The sequence below is a fragment of the Balaenoptera musculus genome, chromosome 19 (genome assembly GCF_009873245.2).
Source record: "Balaenoptera musculus isolate JJ_BM4_2016_0621 chromosome 19, mBalMus1.pri.v3, whole genome shotgun sequence".
NCBI lineage: Eukaryota > Metazoa > Chordata > Mammalia > Artiodactyla > Balaenopteridae > Balaenoptera > Balaenoptera musculus.
In genome coordinates, this window is record NC_045803.1 from 19,237,959 (window position 1) to 19,261,067 (window position 23,109).

Sequence of the window (23,109 nt, forward strand, 5' to 3'; positions counted from 1 at the left end):
GCTTACACCCCCTTGGAAGCTTCATATTTTTGGCTTCGTCTTTGTGGAGTCCGATTGTTAATACCACGGGATGAACAGGCCTGGAGGACACGCTATAGTCTCCCAATAATTCAAAAATTAACTGGGCCTTTTTCCACCCAGGGCACACGATGACTGCCAGAGGCTGCAAAGACAAATAAATTCACATAATTTTGGACAAAGGTTAAGAATCAAAGACAGTGTATGTAAAGCATGCAGAACATCTCCCTGTACAGAGTAAGCACTACAAGTTTTTGCTATCATCACTGTCAGGCAGGTCAGAAAAGTCAAAATACAATTTCATTAGAATGGATTCAGACACACTGACTCAGATTCTGCTAGGGCTTAAACTATGCACAAGTATTAAATCATTTAGTCCTTAAAGTCCCCTTACAGGGTGAGACCTATTACTACCTCATTTCACAGATGAGGAGCCTAAGGGACAGAAAGGTGAAGTTTGTTGCCCAAGGCTGCACAGCTAATATTCAGTAGAAGCAGGATTTAAAGCCAGGCAATCTGGCTCCAGACCTCCTGCTCCTAAGCACAAGGATGAACTGCCTCCTGAAAGGGGCCTTGAAAAAGGTTAACATCGCTTCCTTAGGAGGTTAAGTTCCCTATTGCACCATCTGACCCCTGCCCTCCACTATCCCACAGATATCTCTCGATATCTGCCTGCCAAACACCTTCCTGGACACATGCCCTCAATTAACTGAAGACAAGAAATGAGTCTCCTCTTTCTTTTATGCAGATGCAGGCAAGCGCCAGCTTCCAGGGCTCACGCCTAAATGCAGACTGACCCTGGAGATGCAGAAAAAGCAGAATGGACGCAAGGGGCAGACCTGGACCTTCCTTTCTGGCCCGGCCAGGGGTCTATCTCAACACAAGCTGCATCTCATCAGTGGGCTCACCTGCTACCTGACTGAGTGATATAAATGTATCCATTTAATATTATTAAGTCAATACATCATAACATAGCCAACACAGATTTCCAAAGAGAACTCATTAACTACCTGGCATAATCAGAAAAATAAACTAGTATCTTTTCTACGATGAAATTCTAATTGTCTTTTGTACTGCTATTTTTCACCTTACAATGAGTGATGGAACCATCTGTAGTGTATCTTGGGAGAAGATCTGAGATGGGTCTCATACACATCAGTTCACCTAACAGCCAAAACCCCTCACCATCATTTGACCCTCACATCCAATTTCTTTCCTTTCCATCATCCTTCTCAGCTATTATCTGATTCTTATGAGTGGGAAAAATAAAGTGGGATTATAAAACAGTGTGGGGTTCTGTGAAAATAATTTAAAGAATAGGGACAAGATGACAGAAATCCTAAATTCAAATCCCACTTCTTGTCACACTTGTCAGCAGGTAAGAACTTTTACCAGTAATTTTTCATGAGCTTAATTTTCTCACCTATAAAATAGTGAAAACAATACACAGCCTGACCATCTCAAGGGTTTGCCATGATACTCAGGCGAATCGAATCAGTGAGATAATCCTATAAACTGTACAGTCATCACTAAAAGCCAGGACTCTCCCAACTCAGCCGATGGCTCACAACTAGGGGTTCTCGGTAAGAATCAGTGTGAGAGAATCAGTGACTGTGTTGAGGAAAGAGTTTCTCATAGGACGGTCTCTGTTCTGCCAGTTTTAATGTAACTTAAACTTGACCAAAGGTTAGGTGTCAAATTTAAAATAAATATTTAATCCACTTTGTTGTTAAACAAAAATGTCTTCAACTTACTCCATTTCTACTCGGTAATGACTTGTAGCAACCCCCTGTTTGCAAAATCGTAAGCAGTGGTGGAAGGTACAACAAAGGGTCATTTCCACAATGAGAAATGACCACCACGTCACAGCCACGTGCTATGGGAGGCCAAGAGTAAGATTCAGTGTGGCTGGGGCCCGGAAACTTATTTCTCTGAAGAGCCTACAAAACAGCAACAACAACCAAAACAACAATAAAGCCCAGAAAACTGATAAACTCCTTCTCATTGCTCACTTTACCCCAATAACGAGTATACATTGCTTAATCTGGCAGTTTCCAAGACCTAACTTAGTAAGTCCCCCCTGAATCTTTTCCAGCGGCAAACTCCTGCTCAAAGACTCTTGCTTTTCTGGGCTCCAAACTGAAAGGATCCAATCAGCAGTCTGTTGAAGCACCAGGTGCCTAATGCTCACCAGAGCCAAGACGTGGCTTCTCCTCCTCCTGACCAACTGCTGGTGCATCAGCTCCACTTATAAAGTTTTTTAAAAACTTGCCTTTGTTTGCTTATTTTTCTATGTAATTCGCTGTCATCGAAACCTCCCAAATGTTCCACAGAGGAGAGTTCTCCAGCCACCCTGATGAGATCTGCCAACAGGCTGAACTGATCAGCACCGTCCTCTCTCTGAAGGTCTCATCCCCTGGCCCTGAACCCCAGCTGCACTCGGGACTGGGATCCCCTGCAACATCACCCTTTTTGCTGCAACTTTCTCGGTTGAATTTCTTGGTTTGGTGGAGAACAAATTTTGGTAGCTTCTCGACAAAGGGTACAGGGGAAGGAAATTTGAGATTTTGCACGTGCGAAAATGTCTCCATTCTATCCTTACACTTCAGTAATGCTCTGAGTACAGACCTCTAGGCTGGAAATAACTTTTCACGAGAATTGTGGAGTCACTGCTCCTCTGGTGAACCGTGGAGAAGTCTGAAGTCATCCTGATTCCTGACCCCGCCGTGGGATGGGTTTCTTCTCTCTGGAAGCTTTCACGGTCTCTGAATCCCTCCAGCTCAGATGCTTCACAGCAGCGTGTCTACACTCTTGCTCCTCGGTTGTGCTGGGTCTGCGGTCGGCAAACTCTCATAATTTAGGAAGTCATATCCATTAAGTAAGGAAAGTGTCCATGTGTTATTCTCAGAATTTTCGGTCCTCTGCCGTCATTCTTTCTAGAAATCCCACTCAGATAGGAGACCTCAAATTGACCCTCAAATTCTCTTTTCCCCCCATTTCCCTCTCTTTGTCTTTGTGTTCTACTTTCTGATTGTTAACTTCTATTTTACCTCTCATATCTACTGTTTTTTATTTCTATAGCATTTTTAATTTCTAAGAGCCCTTTTTATCTCTGACTGTTCCCTTTTCTTTTCTTAATAGCACCCTATTATTGTTAAATCCAAGCAATATCTTCCCTTATCTCTAAGGATATCTATTTTCTAATGTTTTCTTCCACTCCTAACATTGTTTGTTTCTTTCAGAGTTTTTTTTTTTTTCCCTAGGTTAAGGTTTTCTTCCAATGTCCAAGGATCCCTGATGTCTGCTCACATCGAGGACACTGAAAGCTGACTATATCCGCAGGCAGGCAGAGCTCGTCACTATGTGAGCGTCACACCACTGCAGGGGGACAGGCAGCAAACATGCATTTTTACTGTGAGGATTCAGAAACAGCATCACCGCAAGGTCATCCTCTAGGGCCGTTCAGTTTCTCCAAACAGAGCCTCCAATCTCCTTCCTGAGAAACTGGCTGAAGATGTTCAGGAAACGAGGTAGGGAGTTCACTGCCCTCCCCATGTCACTCCTCCCTCAGGTGGTCAGCCATCCTCGGCTGCTTCTTTTCTGTCTTCCAAAAGCCCGTAGACATTTCTTGTCCAATAAAGGCTCCGCGCTCATTCTATTCATCCTTGTAGTTTTGGGGTTTTTTTTTTTTACTTTTTTTCAATATCAAGAGGGAAGTAGATAAAGATTTATGATCTAAACTGATGATCTAAGTGAAACCACAGGTCTATAAAGCAATTCTGAAAAGAATACTAAGAAGTACATTCTAATTGCCCTGACTACTTGTGCTCTTTCTAAGCCCCTTTTCAGAGGTGCATTTGAAAACTTATTTCAGAAAAGCACTTAGGTTTCTCCACAAAAGAATTATTCACTTATAAGAAGTTAACCTGGACTTTAAGAATAAACGAGAAATTAATAATAAAATCTTAAAAGAAAATTTCAAAAGCAAAGAAATTATGTAAATGCAAACTTAAAACTGTTTTATTAAAAATCTTTCTACGTCAGAGCAGGTCAGTACTCCTTCACAAGTCTGGCCTGAGCCCCGTCACCTTTTTCAGGTCTGCCGAGAGTGGCGCCGTGTTGATGGACAAGCAGGGCTCCACCCTGGTCCGCAGAACGACCAAGGGCAGCCGGGAGCCCGACCTCAGCTTCTGCAACTAAGAACACAGATGTTAGATGGCTCTGCCCTGCGGTGTTAGCACAGAATACCAAGAACTTTATGGAAATAAAGAAGATATAAGAGTTTGGTTTCAGTGAAAAACCCTAAGTTTATATGCTTATAAAAACCCATCAAAATTACCAAAATAAAAGGAAGATTATCCATTACCCAAAAGAGCCATGTCTCTAAAGCAATAATTCATTAGATAATTTCTAAAAGGATGTCGTCAGGTAAAGTCCTCCATGCAAGGAGTTTCTCTTCATATCTCAAATCTAGAGGGAGGAAGGGGAAGGATTTAAAAAGTAAACAGTTTTCTTTCTCTTGTGGGTGTTTGCCATACCTGCTGCAGATCAGAGATTCCATCGGCTCTCAAAGGATCAGGATTTAGAAACTGCAATAATCTGTAAAATAATTAAAAGGACAATTTGAAGAAAAAAGGAGTGTTTATATTTCTTCAGTTGAACTATTATTCTAATTCTTCCTTGATAGAGGTAAAATGAACTCTGTCTCCCAAGGCATGGCTATGACGTTACTGCTTGTTCTGTTTTGCCTTGTCTATTGCTACGTAAGGGGCCATGGGGGTCTTGCCAGTCTCATGCTTGCCCCCTCTCCCTCCCGCACCGGGCCCTGCTCTGTGGACACAGCACTGCCAATCCCAGGACCACTTGCTCTGGACGTGGAGAAAGACTGCATGATCACTAGGTCATCTCATGTTTCTTCTAAGAAACCCACTGCCTCCTTCCTTTTTTGCTGTTCGATCTTTAATCACTTCAAGGTTCCCTGGAACCCACCATAGACTGATAGAATAACTGATGTCATTTCACCAGTGGGTTCTAAGTCAAGGGCATGTAGCTAAAAGAAATGAGCTGCATGGATAACGCAAGGTCTTTGGTTCCAAGGAAAATAACCTGTTGTAGCACCACGACTTTCAGGTGTTAGGTGGAGGGATGCCTGGGTAAGAGGATGTCAACTCTGGCACATTAACAGCCACCCCCAGATCCATGGGCTCCATGGCAGCCTTCAGAGCCCTCGGCCCTGGACACGGTGAGGACCTCCTGCTGGGCAAGGGGACATCACAGGGCCACAGAGTGGCCTCTGGGAAGTCGGGACACCATAATGGCTGTAGGGTCAACACCCTCTCCCCAGTCATCTCAGGCCAGTTAGTGGACACAGTACAACCTACCCGCTTCTGAACTGTCTTAAACACTTTGTCACTCTGGTGGTTTCAGAGCAGCCACAGTTACTTGGAATGTAAGAGTGTTTTTAAGCTAGTAGGGTAAGAAATCATAAAAATTGGTATGAAAATATTTTGTGGATTAAACAGGTATAAAATGAAGTGATCACTCTATTGTTAACACCTTGTAAGTGAATACTTTGTGAATCTGGCAGGACAAAAAAAAGAAAAAAAAAAAAAATCCTGAAGTTCTACACTGCAAATAATTAAACAGTTTCTCCAGCAGGTGGCAGATCTATTTAACATCAGAAAACTGGGAAGCAAGCAAGCACCAACCCATATAAAATCAACAGCCCCAAAAGATCGACTATATATAATTTGTTTCATATAACTGTTCACTTGACAAGAGAATCAGGAACAGGAGGTAGAGAATGACTATTTACAGTGGAACAAAGCTTTAAACAGAAAGATCTACTCTAGTAAATGGAAAAGAAAAAACTAACTTGTGTGTATACATATTTATTTACTTTATGGGAATGCAGGTTTGAAATTAATGATAAAATCATATTTAAACTCTTCCTGCTTATAATTTTTTTTACAATTATTTCAATTAAAAATTTAGGCCAAGAAAAAAATCCGTACTTCACACAGCCGTTCTTCTCATTGTATTCTTTCTTCTCAGCCAATCTAAGTGGTTTCTCATTTGACTTCTGACATAAAGCACTAGAAATCAAAAACATTTATTAAAATTTCTGAACCCATTTATCCCAAACCTCAAAATACCATTATTTTCTGGGAGAAAATTTAAGAAGTTCCACTGGAATAAGCTGATCAAGTTAAGTAAGTTCTGTGAGAACTGCAACTGAGTCCTCTGAGTATGAAAACCATTTTGACAGTCCTGGGGCTGCCAAGAGGGAGCAAGCCCACTACATCCTCTCTTCCTTACTGATTACAACTAGAAACTTGGGATGAAGTACGCAACTACAGCGGAGAGAAGTCAAAATGTGAAAAGCCACCAGAGCTATGGAGAGTTTCCTGGCTTTCTCTTGGTGTTGGGCTGAGGGCAGCCTGAGTTGCAGAATGGCGCTGAAGATGCAGACATCAAGAACCCTGAGAGAAACTCTCTACCGTCATCCCTTAGTATCTACAGGGGACTGGTTCCAGGAGCCCTGCGGATACCGAAATCCACGGATGCTCACAGAAGATGGTGTAGTACAGTCGGCCCTCCGTACCCAAGGGACCTGTGTCAGCGCGGATGCAGGAGCTGTGAATAAGGAGGGCCGACTGTATTTCAAGCCAGAGAACAGAGAAGGGCCTTAAACCAGAAGATGTAAGGAATCCCGACTTTCTCTCCTCTTTTCCTCTCCTGGCCCTGCCCCAAGGGCAGCTCTGATCACGGAGCTGCATGCTGCAGTGGTAATGGCAGTGCGGTCACTTAAAACCCTGAGAGAAAACTTCTCCCTCCCTCTAAGGAACCAGGAAACAGGGACCCAGTAGTCTAAAGCCTGTACAAGGAAAATCCCCCTCTTTTTCCCTCTCTTATTTCTATTGCTATTTTATTACACAAGCAGCCCCAGTCACACAGAACTGCATGGTAACTTCTCCACAAGAAACCATCTATATGGTCAGAGGAACAGGGAGAGAGAGCATCTAGAATATGGCGAATGTGAGGAAAATCCTGGAAAAAAAAAGAGATAGAGATCTGGGTGGAGGGGGGAATCCCTTATTTCTGTTTATGGCCCCAAAAGAAGTCCCACGCTCACCCCAAGTTGAGCATATTCAGAACAGACCCCAAACAGTGTACCAAAGACTTGGAAACAGTGCCGCAATCACCACCCACGGCAAGTGAGACAGAGTTTGAGGTCTGAACCTTAAGGAAGTGATGACCTCCTGCTAAAACAAACAACAAAAACAACAAAGTCAACATTCTCCAGAGGATTCTAAACCAGAGTCTCATACCATCATATCCAAAATATCCGGAATGCAATCCAAAATTACTTGACATACAAAGAATCAGGAAAATCAGATAGACTGTAGAGAGAAAAGATAATCAACAGGTGCCAACCCCAGCGCAGCTCAGAAGTGTGAGTTATCAAGCAGCTATGATAACCATGCTCCATTAGAAAAGGAAAGGTGAGCACTGTTGAATGGAATGATAAGAACCTTCCTTTCTTCTCAGCAAAAAAATACAGATTAGAAAAAAATTAAATAAAAATTTTATTTAATTATGAAATATAATACATCAAATAAAAAATTCACTGGATGGGCTTATTAGCAAAATGGAGATGACAGAAGAGTCAATTAAACACAGATCAGCAGAATTATTAATATGACAAACAGCAAGAAGAAAAGGTTGAAAAAATGAACAGACCCTCAGGGACATTTGTCTCATAAGAGTCTCAAAAGGAGAGCAGAAAGAGATGAGTGCAGAAAAAATATTTGTAGAATAATAGCTGAATACTTACCAAATTTGATGAAAAGACAGAAACCTACAAATGAAGAACCCTAATGAACCCCAAGCATAAGAAACGTGAGCAAAACTACACCAAGACATGTGATACAATAATTAAATTGTTCAAACCAGCAATAAAGAGAAACTCTTAAAAGCAGAGGAAAAAGACATGTTGCAAACAGAGGAACAAAGAAAAAAGAGGATGGTAGATTTTGCACTGGGAACAATATGAGCAAGCAGATGGTGGAGCAACACCTTTAAAACAAAGGGAAAAAGAAATTTAAACCTTGAATTCTATCCTAGCAAAGATTTTGTTTTTTTAATGAAGCTAAAATATTTTTTCAAACATACAAAAGCTGAAAGAATTCATCACCAGCAGACCCATAATACAAGAAATAGTAAAGGAAGTCCTTCAGGTAGAAGGAAAATGGTACCAGATGGAAATCTGCATCTACACAGAAAGTGAAAAGCATGGATGGTAACTACATAGGTAAATACAATAAGATAATTTTTATTATTATTTATTTAAATCCCTCTAAAAGAAAAATCACTGTTTAAATACAAACAATAATAGATTCCAGCATTTATAACAAATGTACACATAAAATGTATGACAACACTAGCATAAAGTCCAGAAGGGGAGAAATGGAAGCTTCCCATTTTAAGATCTTACACTATATGTGAAATGTATAACATGACAATACATCCTTTCTGTGATCTCATTAGTATCACTGACATGGATCTTGATGAGGACAGGGTTACAAAGTCTTTGATGCTCATCTTCAAAAATATAACAGACCATTCTTTGCTTTCCACCAACTTGAACTGTCATCTGGCCCTCATTTACCCATCCTTTACATCAAGACAATGTCACTGGACCTGCCTTACAGACACAACTTTGTCTGATGAGGTAACAAGGAGACGAGAATCACTACCACTTTTTGGTCAACTGTGCTGCTAGCCAGTTGTCGAACATTTTAATTTTAAATTAATATACGTTTAATCGATATTTCCAAGGTCACTCTTTTTTTGAAATTGAATATTCTTCTATCATCAATCTTATAGAATGCTGTATAAAACAATATTATACTTAAGTCTCTAGTCAATTACACTGGTTTTCAAATCATACCTTGCTGCTGGTATATCTGGATCGGCATATATGGTTATGCCTCTTTTCATTGGCCAATACACTGAAGATTCAGCACACTGTAAAAAATTTTTTTTCAGAAAGAATAATTATGCTAACATGATATACATTCTTGAGGAACCAAAATTCCATGGGAGATATTCTCATAGACAACCATCCCAGATAACATTCAGGCAACACAGATATGAAGAGACCAAGAACTGGAGAGCTGGGTGATTATGCCACTGCTATAACCACTAGATTGAAATGTCTAAATAGCAGGCAGCTGCCTTTTCATATAATCAGTATTTAAAATGTCCTGGAATTATTTTCACCTGTCTTTTCAAAAGACCTGGAGGGACAGGTTAGACTTGACCTTAACTATCAGAGTGTCCCATAATTCCAGATTTTTACACCCTTATTAAAATGAGAATAAACACCCAATTTTGTAGAGTGGTCAGTAAGCCAAGAACAAGGATTTGAGTTTAAAAGTGTCTCCCACTTGGAAATTTTATTTATAAGCCATGATTACTAAATCTTTATAAATTTAAGTAATTTATAAAAGTCTCTTCCGGACTCACATATTCCTTTTGGGAAACCCTCACATCATTTTATTCAAGGGAAAGCAAATTCAGGTAAATTTCTTATATTGTCCTTTGTTTTAGGGTCAAAGGGCATGCCTTTTATTTTTGTTTGTTTTTAAATACATGTTTTTAGTAGATAATACATGCATCTGGTATGAAATACATAAAATACAAAATCATATACAGTGAAAATTAAGCCTTCAAGAAAATTAAACCACCCAGGTTTTCTATGCCTACCTAGAGCTATCTCCTTATTTTCAACATGGACTTGCAGAAATACTCAATGCATTTCAAGAGTATATAGTATATGTAACATGTTTTTTAACATGAAGAATAAAGCATGCTTTTTCTTTTCACTTAGTAATATCTCTGGGAGATAATAGTAAACATTGCAGCTCATTAATTATTTCCAGTTCTCCTTCTGGCTAATCAGCAGGAATGTACTTCTATGACCCTTTGCAGTTACATGATCATATGACTTGCTTTAACCAATGATACATAATCAGAAGTGATCAGAAGTGACATGTGTCACTTCTGGGTAGAAGGACTTTATAGCAGGTTCATAATTCTCTTTTCCCCTCATCCCCCGCCACTACGATTATGATGTCCTAGGTGATGAACCCAGGTCCTTGAGTAAGGATTATGTGGAGCAGAACATCCCCCATGCTTCAAGAACGCGTATTGTATGACTGCAAAATAAAGTTTTGTTGTGTTAAGCTACTAAAGTTAAAAAAAAAAAAAAAGAACAAGGACTTGACAAGGGAGGAGCTGGAGTTACCCTGTTCTTTTGAAACAGAGCAAACATGTAAACTTATATTTTTTCATGAATGAAACTATCACAGCCATATTTTTGGTTCCTAGTAGATTTTAAAGGAGAATATTCTAAAATGAACATTATATGAACTTTGTATTTAATGAACATTTAAAAATACCACCTTATTTACATCTTTTAAGGAGATGCACTGTTGTTTCTTTTCTGATTTTTTTTGGGGTGAATCTCTCAATGAATCCATATTACATTTTATAGCTGTATCTGCAAAATACAAATAGTAATAAAAATTATCTTAGAAAGTGTTATTAATAAATAGAAAATAGGACAAAAAGGATTATACTAGGGCTTCCCTGGTGGCGCAGCGGTTAAGAATCTGCCTGCCAATGCAGGGGACACGGGTTCAAGCCCTGGTCCGGGAAGATCCCACATGCCGCGGAGCAACTAAGCCCATGCGCCCCAACTACTGAGTCTGCGCTCCAGAGCCCACAAGCCACAACTCCTGAAGCCTGGGTGCATAGAGCCCGTGCTCTGCAACAAGAGAAGGCACCGCAATGAGAAGCCCGCTCACCACAACCAAGAGTAGCCCCCACTCACCACAACTAGAAAAAGTCTGCGCAGAACAACAAAGACACAACACAGCACCCCCCCCAAAAAAAACCTTTAAGAAAAAAAAGGATTATACTAAAAAAAAGTACTATTGTAAAACCTTAATATATAAAATTGTTATGGAATAGGATTTTTTTTAAATTTAATTTAATTTATTTATTTTTAGCTGCGTTGGGTCTTCATTGCTGTGCGCGTGCTTTCTCTAGTTGCGGTGAGCAGGGGCTACTCTTTGTTGTGGTGTGAGGGCTTCTCATTGGAGTGGCTTCTCTTGTTGCGGAGCACGGGCTCTAGGCGCAGGGGCTTCAGGAGTTGTGGCTCGCGGGCTCCAGAGCACAGGATCAGCAGCTGTGGCGCACGGGCCTAGTTGCTCCGCGACATGTGGGATCTTCCCGGACCAGGGCTCGAACCTGTGTCCCCTGCACTGGCAGGCAGACTCTTAACCACTGCGCCACCAGGGAAGCCCTGGAATAGGATTTTGTGTTATACTTTACTTGAGGGGATTAAATATAAAAATCTTGTTTCAACCCTTATTATTAAAAACTGTTTTCAAAATTTCTTTAATGGCTAAAAATTAACCATAATTTATTTTCCCAACTTGGCAGAATCTATTTTGCAAAGAAGGTCACAACGTGACTCCCAACACGTGCTGTTCTTACAATGTGACTTTCACACTTCTGCCACAGAGAGATGGGCTCATACTCCTTTCCCGATTGCCTGGGTGGGCTTGTAGACATGGAAGGGGTGTTATGGGACTTCCAAAGCTAGACCACAAAAACATCATATACTTATGACTTGCTCTCTTTGATGCTCACTTCTGAAACCCAGCCGTCACGCTGTGAGGAAGCCCAAGCAACCACATGGAAAGGCCACTATACGTATTTCAGATGACAGCCCCAGCTGAGACAAAGCAGACTTCAGATCAAAGAATATTATCTGAGATAAAAGTGTCATTTAATAATGACACAGATCAATTCATCAAGAGGACATAAAAGTTCTAAACTTTCATGTACCTAAGTAACGGCTTCGAAATACATGAAACAGAAACTGATAGAACTGAAAGGAGACAAAAATAAAACAATTGCAAAGTTGGAGATATCAACACCCCTCCTTCAGTAGTTGATAGACCGGTTGACAAAAAAAATCAATAAAGACGGAGAAGACCTGAACAACACTATCAACCAACATGATGTAACTGACCTTTATGTAACGCTCTCCCCAACAACAGCAGCACATATATTCTTCTCAAGTACACACACAGCCTTTTCCAAGTGAGACCATATTCTGGGTCATAATACACGTTTAATAAATTTTAAAAGATTCAAGTCATACAGATATATAATACCCAACTGAGAATCTGGAACAACTTAAGGAGTCAATAAAGATAGATAATACAAGCAGGAAAAAGAAAAGCGATTAGAATCTCCATGAAAAAATAAATGCTGTAATCTTATATTTACCAATCTTACATTTCAAAACTCAATTTAACTTCCAGGGGGCTTCCCTGGTGGCGCAGTGGTTGAGGATCTGCCTGCCAATGTAGGGGACACAGGTTCGAGCCCTGGTCTGGGAGGATCCCACACGCCGCGGAGCAACTAGGCCCGTGAGCCACAACTACTGAGCCTGCGCGTCTGGAGCCTGTGCCCCGCAACAAGAGAGGCCGCAATAGTGAGAGGCCCGCGCACCGCGATGAAGAGTGGCCCCCACTTGCCGCAACTAGAGAAAGCCCTCGCACAGAAACGGAGACCCAACACAGCCAAAAATAAATAAATAATAAATAAATTTAAAAAAAAACCAAAAACTCAATTTAACTTCCAGTTTTGATTCCAGCATGTAAGGAGTTTGGAATTCACCACTCCATCATAACAATAAGTAAAAAGCTAATCCAACTGAAAAATAACAACTCTTATTAGATCTGACCTAAAAAATGAGGTTGCAGGGCAAACCTCTTCCCCCACAACTGGAGAGACAGACGGGCGAAACAGAGAGTCACAACTGATGTCAGCAGAAATCTCCACAGGAACCAGCACTGGAGCAGGAAAATCTGAACTGTAATTGACCATTTCCTGGAGGCTCAGGGTGGGAAAGTAAGTTAACAATTCCAGGAGGCCCCCAACACTTTTGTGAATCTTACCTACTGGAACTCTACCAGGTTCTCATAGTGAAGATCATATAAAAATCCCCTTGGGGCTGCCAGTAGGGGAGGGGAAAATTAACCAATTTGAAATATGCCACAGCATTCTGTCCTCAACAAGGCTGGGCCTCAGGAGAAACTAACCAGAGCCTAAACTACTGGGTCTTTACCAGAGACTAATAGCCTTGGGGGAGGGGAAATACCCCACTCTACCTATCTACCCCCTCCAGCCATCCTGTCCCCCCTAAAGCAGGAGAGGTGGAAGACTGAAAAGCACATGTGAAGGTCACAGCCCAGGGGCACAGGCTCGCAAAGATGGAGATCTAATCGCAGCATTATAGACTGCTTACCCTTCCTCTACATCATGTATTACAACCATCTCTCTAAAGGCCTACTTTTCACCCAGTATATCATGTCTGGTTTTAAACAAAAAAATAAATTACAAAGCATATCGAAAAGCAAAGAATGTGACAGTTTGAAGAGATAGGGCAAATAGAACCAGAGTCAGACACAGCAGGGATGTTGAAATTATTACACCAGAAATTTAGTACAACTATGATTAATATGCTAAGGGCTCTAATAGAAAAAGTAAACAATATGCAAGAACAGATGGGTAATATAAACAGAGACCTGGAAATTCTGAGAAAGAATCAAGGAGAAATGCTAGAGATCAAAAACACTAACAGAAATGAAGAATGCCTTTGATGGGCTTATTAGTAGACTGGACTCATTTGTGGAAAGAATCTTTGAGCTTGAGGATATGCACATTAGAGAAGGAATAAGTGAAGGCAAATTAAAATTTTTTCTTTTTGAAAATAGATGTAATAGATAACAGTTTGTTCAAAATAATAGCGACAATGTATTTAATTACTTATGCATATACATATAAAAATATATAAATATACATAAATTACACACACACCTATGTACACTTATGAATGCATGAAATGAATAATAACAATGATACAATGGACAGGAGGGAGGAATTAGGAATACTTTGTTATTATAAGGTACTAGCAACACCCGTAAAGAGGTATAGTGTTATTTGAAAGTGGACTTGGATTGGTTGTAAATGTATATTGCAAAATCTAAGGCAACCATTCAGAAAAGTGAAAAAAGAAGTACAACTGATATGCTAAAAAAGAAAACAGAATCACACAAAATGCTAAATTAAAGCTACAAATGACAAAAAGTGGAAGACAAGAACAAAAACAAAGGGAATGAATAGAAAATAGTAACAAGTTTGGCAGATATTAATCCAACTAAATCAATAATCACCTTAAATGGTATTGGTCTAAATACACCAAATAAAAGACAGAGATTGATATAAATCCTAGCAATGTTTTCTTAGGTCAGTCTCCCAAGGCAAAGGAAACAAAAGCAAAAATAAACAAATGGGACCTAATTAAACTTACAAGCTTCTGCACAGCAAAGGAAACCATCAACAAAACAAAAGACAACCTACAGACTGGAGAAAATACTTGCAAACAACATGACTGATAGGGCTTAATTTCAAAAATATACAAACAGCTCATACAATTCAACATCAAAAAACAAACATACCAATTAAAAAATGGGCAGAAGACCTAAAGAGACTTTTCTCCAAAGAAGACATACAGATGGCCAACAGACACGTGAAAAGATGCTCAACATCGCTAATCATCAGAGAAATGCATATCAAAAGCACAATGAGGGACTTCCCTAGTGGTGCAGTGGTTAAGAATCCGCCTGCCAATGCAGGGGACACAGGTTTGATCTCTGGTCCGGGAAGATCCCACATGCCACGGAGCAACTAAGCCCGTGCGCCACAACTACTGAGCCTGCGTTCTAGAGCCCACGAGCCACAACTACTGAAGCCTGTGCGCCTAGAGCCCATGCTCTGCAACAAGAGAAGCCACCTCAAAGAGAAGCCCATGTACCGCAACAAAGAGTAGCCCCTGCTCGCCACAACTAGAGAAAGCCCACGCATAGCAACAAAGAGCCAACACAGCCAAAAAAAAAAAAGAAAAAAAAAAAAAAGCACAATGAGATATCACCTCACACCTGTCAGAATGGCCATCATTAAAAAGTCCAGAAACAATAAATGCTGGAGAGGGTGTGGAGAAAAGGGAATTCTCCTACACTGTTGGTGGGAATGTAAATTGGTACAACCACTATGGAGAACAGTATGGAGGTTCCTTAAAAAACTAAAAACAGAGTTACCATATGATCCCGCAATCCTACCCTTGGGTGTGTATCTGGAGAAAACCCTAATTCGAAAAGATACGTGCACCCCAATGTTCACAGCAGCATTATTTACAATAGCCAAGACATGGAAGCAACCTAAATATCCACTGACAGATGAATGGACAAAGAAGATGGGGTACATATATACAATGGAATACTACTCAGCCATAAAAAAGAATGAAATAATGCCATTTGTAGCAACATGGATGGACTTAGAGATTATCATACTAAGTGAAGTCACACAGAGAAAGACAAATATCATATGATATCACTTATATGTGGAACCTAAAATATGATAAATGAACTTATTTACAAGACAGAAACAGTCTGACAGACATAGAAAACAAACTTATGGTTACCAAAGGGGAAAGGGGGAGGGAGGGATAAATTAGGAGTTTGGGAGCAGCACATATAAACTACTATATATAAAATAGATAAACAGGGAACTCCCTGGCAGTCCAGTGGTTAGGACTCTGCTCTTCCACTGCAGGGTGTACGAGTTTGATCCCTGGTCAGGAAACAAAGGCCCTGCAAGCCTTGTGGCACCAACCCCCCCCCCAAAAAAAATAGATAAACAATGAGGTCCTACTGTACAGCACAATACAGTAGGCGATATTTCATTTTGGAATCTGTCTCCTAAGGCAAAGGAAACAAAAGGTCTTTAATATATATAACTAAAAATAGAACTGCCATATGATCCAGCAATTCCACTCCTGGGTATATATCCAAAGAAAACAAAAACACTAAGTTGAAAAGAAACATGCACTCCAATGTTCACAGCAGCATTATTCACAATAGTCAAGATACGGAAGCAACTTAAGTGTTCATAAACAGATGAGTAAAGAAAGTGTGGTGTATATGTGTGTATGTGTGTGTACATACACACATACACACATATACACACAATGGAATATTACTCAGCTGTAAAAAAGAATGAAAATTTGCCATTTGCAGCAACATGGATGGATTTATGCTTAGTGAAATAAGTCAGACAGGGAAAGACAAATACTGTATTATATCATTTATATGTGGAATCTAAAAAAATAAAACTAGTGAATATAACAAAAAAGAAACAGACTCACAGATACAGAGAACAAACTAGTGGTTATCAGTGGCGAGAGGGAAGTGGGGAGGTACAAAAAAAAAGGTAGTGGATTAAGAGGTACAAACTACTACATAAAAAATAAATAAGCTACAAGATATATTGTACAGCACAGGGAATACAGCCAATATTTTATAATTACTATAAATGGAGTATAAACTTTAAAACTTGTGAATCACTATGTTGTACACTAGAAACTTATATGTATTGTACATCAACTAACTATACCTCGATAAAAAAATTTATAGCTTAAAAAAAAAGCTGAAGTAGCTGTATTAATTTCAGACAGAGTAGACTTCAGAACAAGGAAAATTATGGATAGAAGCAGTATATAATAATAAAGGACCCAGAGACTTCCCTGGTGGCGCAGTGGTTAAGACTCTGTGCCCCCAGTGCAGGGGGCTGGGGTTTGATCCCTGGTCAGGGAACTAGATCCCACATGCATGCGGCAACTAAGTTCACATGCCACAACTAAGCCTGTGTGCTGCAACTAAGGAGCCCCTGAGCCACAACTAAGGAGCCCGCCTGCTGCAACTAAGACCCAGTGCAACCAAATAAGTAAATAAATAAATAAAATAATAAAGGACCCAATTCTTCAAAAAGACATTACAGACCTTAATGTGTATGTGCTTACCAAGACAGCATCAAAATACGTGAGGCAAAAACTGATAGAATTGCAAGGAGAAATAGATGAGAACACTGTTACAGTTGGAGACATCAACACCCCTCTATCAAAAATGAACAGATCCAGCAGGCAGAAAATCAGTTAAGAGTACAGCTGAATTCAATAGCACCACCAATCAACTGGTCTTAATTGATATCTACAGACTACTTCATCCTACAGCAGATTATACCTTCTTCTCAAGCTCAAATGGAACTTACACCAAGACAGACCACATAAAACACACCTAAATAAACTTAAAAGAACAGAAATTGTACAATGTATGCTCTCAGACCACAATGGAATTAAACTAACTTAATAACAAAAGGATAGCTGGAAAACCCCAAAATACTTGGAGATTAAACAACACACTTCTAAATAATATATGGATCAAGAAGAAATCAAGAGAAATTTTAAAATATTTTTAACTAAATGAAAATAAAAATACAACTTATCAAAATCTGTGGGATTCAGCAAAAGCAGTAAAGAGCAACTGATATCATTAAATGTTTATATTAGAATAGAAGAAAAAATTTTAATTAATAATATAAGTTTCCACCTTGGGAAACTAGAAAAGAACAGCAAATTAAATGTAAAGTAAGCAGAAAAAAGGAATAAAAATCAGAGCAAAAATCAATGAATTTGGAAACAGGAAATCATCTGCCACAATTGATGACATTCCACAGAATAACTGGTCCATAATCTTCAAAGGTGTCACAGTCAGGAGAACCCAGGGAAGACTGATGACTGCTGCAGACCGAGGGAGGCCGGGAATTGCACCACGTGGTGCTGAGCTGCGTCTTTCTCCCACAAAGGAATTAGTGGGACAACTGGCAAAATTTCAATGGTAGCTGAGGGTTAGATGATCACAACGTATCAGCGTTAATTTCTGATTTAGATGGGTTGTACTTTGAATATTTTTGAGAGTACCCTTATTTCTAAGAAAAACACACTCAAGTATTGGAGAGAGCTGGGGCGTTCCAGTCGGCAACTTATTCTCAAATGGTTTAGGATAAAATCAAGTTCTTTGTAATGCTCTCCAACTTTTCTCGGAGTTTGTGATCATTCTAAAATAAAAGTTTTATTGAGAAAATGTAAGTAAACTCCAGGAAAACAGATTTTGATTCCTTTTCTGATGAATCCTAGAACAGTGCCTGACACACAGTAGGCACTTCCTGAGTATCTGAGGACCGAAGACGTGTGGAACGGGGGTGTGAGAGCTAACCTGCCGCAGAAGTCAGGACAAGGTCTAGAATGCATAAGCCTGGGCAGAGTAAAATAATCATAAATATTTTAAAACTTAAAGATAACTGCCTGCCAAGATAAACAGCTAAGAAAAAATAAACGGTTTACCTCTAGGGAGGGGCCTGGGTGAGAAGAAGCTGGACAAGAGAAAATTATGTTTCATTACAGCCTTTCTATACTATTTGGCTGTTTAGCCAAGTATTAAAGAGTACTACACTTTGATTTTTGAAAAAATAAGGCAACTTCAAGAAGTATCAAAACTTAATAAAAATATAATTGAAATAGCTCCTCACAATAATTAACAAGAAAAAGGAAATCTTTGCTTGAATAAGTAACATCTAATAATTTTGTTTCTTACATGATAACCCAGTCACATCTCACATTAGCTTTCTTTTGTTTACCATCAACCTTTTCCTTTTCAAAGATATGCAGAGTTCATTCCAACACTGATTGTAATAAAGAAAAGTAGGAAACAATTATTGCCCAGCAATCTGGGGCTACTTGAAATAATATGTCTATACGATGGAAAGCTGTGCAGTGGTTAAACACGATCTAAGTGCCTGGTATTTTTCTTGCTCTCGTGGAAATGGAAAAAACACAGACGGAAATAACACATTCCCATTAGTAATGGGCTCCTCTCAGCAGAAATTCCCATCTGGGACCCCTACAGGAGGCACATCAGAATATGGGTGGGGGCCACACGTGCCAACATCCACCACACAAACTCTGCACAAGGAGAGCCCGTCGGCCCAACTCAGCAGGAGGGAATAAGGCCTCCCGGTGCCACAGAGGAGGGAGTGGACTGACAGAGTCTCACCTCAGAGAGGTTATACTGGATGCATTTGACCTAGAAAGAAGTGAAAAACCACTACAAAGAGGTAGGTATAGTAGGATCCCATTTCTGTAAGACATACCCTCACATCTGGAAAACTTTGGAAAAAAAAAACTGTAAAGTTTTAATAAGTAGGTACATCAAAGGTGACAGGCTTTTAAAACTACCTGTATTTTTCTATGATGAACAACATTACCAAGGTAATTTAAAAAATTTAAGGTGCACGGAATATTTTAGTTGACTAAAGCTTTACTTTACTTGAAGTTCACAATGGATATATCTGAAATATCAATAGGTATACATACACCCAATGTAAGAGTGATCACAGAGGAATCACCACAGAGGGTGAGCCAAGCATCAGAGTGGCTGGCATGTTTCACCCTTGCCCAACAAATCCAATTCATTAAATACCTTGGAGATATGGAATTAAAGACTGGATATTTCTGATTTCATAAATGCCTCTTTCTTATTATTTTTTTAAATAAATTTATTTATTTATTGTTGGCTGCGCTGGGTCACTGCTGCACATGGGCTTTCTCTAGTTGCAGTGAGCGGGGGCTACTCTTTGTTGCGGTGCGCGGGCTTCTCACTGCGGTGGCTTCTCTTGTTGCGGAGCACGGGTTCTAGGCGCGCGGGCTTCAGTAGTTGTGGCGCACGGGCTTAGTAGTTGTGGCTCGCGGGCTCTAGAGCGCAGGCTCAGTAGTTGTGGCGCACGGGCTTAGTTGCTCCGCGGCATGTGGGATCTTCCCGGACCAGGGCTCAAACCTGTGTCCCCTGCATTGTCAGGCAGATTCTTAACCACTGCGCCACCAGGGAAGCCCCCGCCTCTTTCTTATTTTTATGCATCCTATTGCTTAAAATAAAAATCAATCATAAATCCATATGTGTATTCTGAAGACAAATAATAATCACTGGCCTATGGATGGGCTGCAATAAATCAGTCCTACACATGAACAAGTGCCTGTTATGTTCTTTATGTTATGGTAAAATCCTATGGACTGCAAGGCAAATTATCTTTGTCAGCATCTACATCATAAATTGATTCCATTAAATTAAGGGAGAAAGAGAATTACCACAGCCCTTCTAAACAACCCCTACAATCTTTAGATAGTTAAGAGTGTTCTTTTACGTTGCCTATGAAATGGAGCAAAAGAGAACTCACCCAGGATCCTAGCGGTTGGCCCGAGGTCACCGACACCCTTGGGCCACGGATGCTGGAGAGACTTTGCCAGAAAAGTTAAACCACTTGACTCCGACAGAAAGAATACGTTTCAGGGTAAAAGCATGAAATAAAACCCAAAATACAAAAGTGGATGTAGAGAGAAACATTTAAAGTTGTTTGCATTGTCCGTGACTGACTCTTCTCATATTTTCATGCTAATAAATGGCTCTTTTTTAAAGTATCTAAAACAGTAAACAAAACCTTGTTTTGATAGTATCTTTAAATTATGAACATATGGACTTCTGAAAATATAACTCCATGTTAATAAGAAATTGACAATAGTTTTTTAATCCTGTTCTCATAAAAACAAACTGCAGGAGCTCTTTTAGAACCTCAAAACTTGTAACAAACTCACCAGGATTAAAATTCAAATATTAAATTCAGAGTCGAAGTCTCTGCCTCCAAACGGGGAAAAGTCTGTACAACAATTTATATCAATACACTAAGATTCCTATAAATAAGACAGTTTAAGAGAAACATATTGGTGAAATCCACTCACTTTCCATCCTTTGAGAATCTTTTCCTTGCAAAAACATTGGCCAAAGAGCAAGTGCTGGATTGAGTTTACTGGAAAAGGATGCTGACTTTATACTCAATCTTGGTTTCTCTAAAGAATCAAGGTTTTTATTCTCCGTGGGTGATACATAACAAGCGAAGTTCTTTGCAACCAGATCATCGTTAACACAAACCTGTATAATTTTAAACATTTCATGAATAAGACAAATATACTCAGGTGACTGTTCAGAAAATAGGGCAAACTTAACCGAAAATTTCAATCTTCAGAAAAATTATTTTATAGAACATAATTTGATAGAAATTGATCTCTTGACTTCTGCTCTAGTAATGGTGAACTAGATACTTCTGACCAACCTTCCTGATAAGAAAAACAGTAAGAAACGGTACAAAATCTAAAAAACGTCTATTTGAAAGTGCTCGAGAACTAACATGACTTTGCCAGGCAAAGACCTGGGAAGAGGGTGAAGACAAAACACAAATCATAAAAGAAAAAACTGATAAATTAGATTTTATCAAAATTTTAAATTTCTGCTTTTCAAAAGATACTGTAAAGGGCAAACCACAGAAAAGGAGAAAATATTTTTAAATAATATATCTGGATGGACGTGTATCCAGAATACATAAAGAACTCTCAAAACTGAATATAAAGAAAACAAAACCAATTTTAAAATGGACAAAAGATACTAATGAAAATAGTATGGTATTGGCATAAAAACAGACACATAGATCAATGGAACAGAATAGACAGCCCAGAAATAAACCCACACATATATGGTCAATTAAATTATGAAAAAGGAGTCAATAATATATAATGGGGAAATGACAGTCTCTTCAAAAAACAGTGTTGGGAAAACTGGACAGCCACATGCAGAAGAATGAAACTGGACCACGTTCTTACACCATATACAAAAGCAAACTCAAAATGGATTAAAGACTTGAATATAAGATCTGAAACCATAAAACTCCTAGAAGAAAACATAGGTGATAAGCTCCTTGACACTGGTCTTGGAGATGATTTTTTGGATTTGACACCGAAAGCAAAGGCAACAAAAGCAAAAATAAACCAGTGGGACTACATCAAACTAAAATGCTTCTGCACAGCAAAGGAAAGCACCAACAAAATGAAAAGACTCTTAATGAGAGAAAATATCTATAAGTCATTTGTCTGATAAGGGGTTAATATCCAAAATACATAAAGAACTCATACAACAACAATAGCAACAAACAAACAAACCCCCAAATAATCCAACTCAAAAATGGGCAGAGGATCTGAGTAGACTTTTTTCCAAAGAAGACATACAGATGGTCAACAAGTACAAGGAAAGATGCTCAATATCCCTAATAATCAGGGAAATGCAAATCAAAACCACAATGAGGGGCTTTCCTGGTGGTGTAGTGGTTAGGAATCCGCCTGCCAATGCAGGGGACACGGATTCGAGCCCTGGTCCGGGAAGATCCCACATGCTGTGGAGCAACTAAGCCCGTGCACCACAACTAGAACCTGTGCTCTAGAGCCTGTGAGCCACAACTACTGAAGCCCACGCGCCTGGAGCCTGTGCTCCGCAACAAGAGAAGCCACCGCAGTGAGAAGCCCACGCACTGCAACGAAGAGTAGCCTCCGCTCGCCACAACTAGAGAAAGCCGTGCGCAGCTACAAAAACCCAAGGCAACCAAAAGTAAATAAATTAAATAAATAAATAAATAAATAAATAAATAAACCACAGTGAGGTAACACTTCACATCTGTCAGAATGGCTGTTGTTAAAAAGAAACACCAAGTGCTGGCAAGTATGTGGAGAAAAAGGAACCCTTATGGTGGGAATGTAAGTTGGTATACTCACTATGGAAAACAGCATGGAGATTCCTCTAGAAATTAAAAATAGAACTACCATACAATCTAGCAATTCCACTTCTGGCTATTTATCTGAAGAAAATGAAAACATTCACTTGAAAAGATACATGCATCCCCATGTTCACTGCAACATTATTTACAATAGCCAAGTTAATGGAAATAATCTAAGCTTTCATGGGTGGATGAATGGATAAAAAAAATGTGGTGTAAACGTAAAATATATAGCTAGTGGGAAGCAGCCACACAGCACAGGGAGATCAGCTCGGTGCTTTGTGACCACCTAGAGGGGTGGGATAGGGAGGGTGGCAGGGAGGGAGATGCAAGAGGGAGGAGATATGGGGACATATGTATATGTATAACTGATTCACTTTGTTATAAAGCAGAAACTAACAC

At 39.6% G+C, this 23,109-nt stretch overlaps 1 protein-coding gene across 1 annotated transcript in view; it reads right to left on the minus strand.

The window, feature by feature from the left end:
* Nucleotides 1-23,109, minus strand: part of TDRD12 (tudor domain containing 12) — an 82,005-nt gene that overhangs the window by 33,943 nt on the left and 24,953 nt on the right. The window contains exons 7-16 of the mRNA XM_036835059.1: nucleotides 20,845-21,038; nucleotides 20,483-20,485; nucleotides 20,290-20,372; nucleotides 10,488-10,585; nucleotides 8,972-9,048; nucleotides 6,033-6,113; nucleotides 4,557-4,617; nucleotides 4,107-4,214; nucleotides 1,773-1,958; nucleotides 7-163 (exon numbers count right to left, since the gene is read on the minus strand). Of these exons, the coding sequence (XP_036690954.1) occupies nucleotides 7-163; nucleotides 1,773-1,958; nucleotides 4,107-4,214; nucleotides 4,557-4,617; nucleotides 6,033-6,113; nucleotides 8,972-9,048; nucleotides 10,488-10,585; nucleotides 20,290-20,372; nucleotides 20,483-20,485; nucleotides 20,845-21,038 (1,048 nt within the window). The remainder of the gene's footprint in view (nucleotides 1-6; nucleotides 164-1,772; nucleotides 1,959-4,106; nucleotides 4,215-4,556; nucleotides 4,618-6,032; nucleotides 6,114-8,971; nucleotides 9,049-10,487; nucleotides 10,586-20,289; nucleotides 20,373-20,482; nucleotides 20,486-20,844; nucleotides 21,039-23,109) is intronic.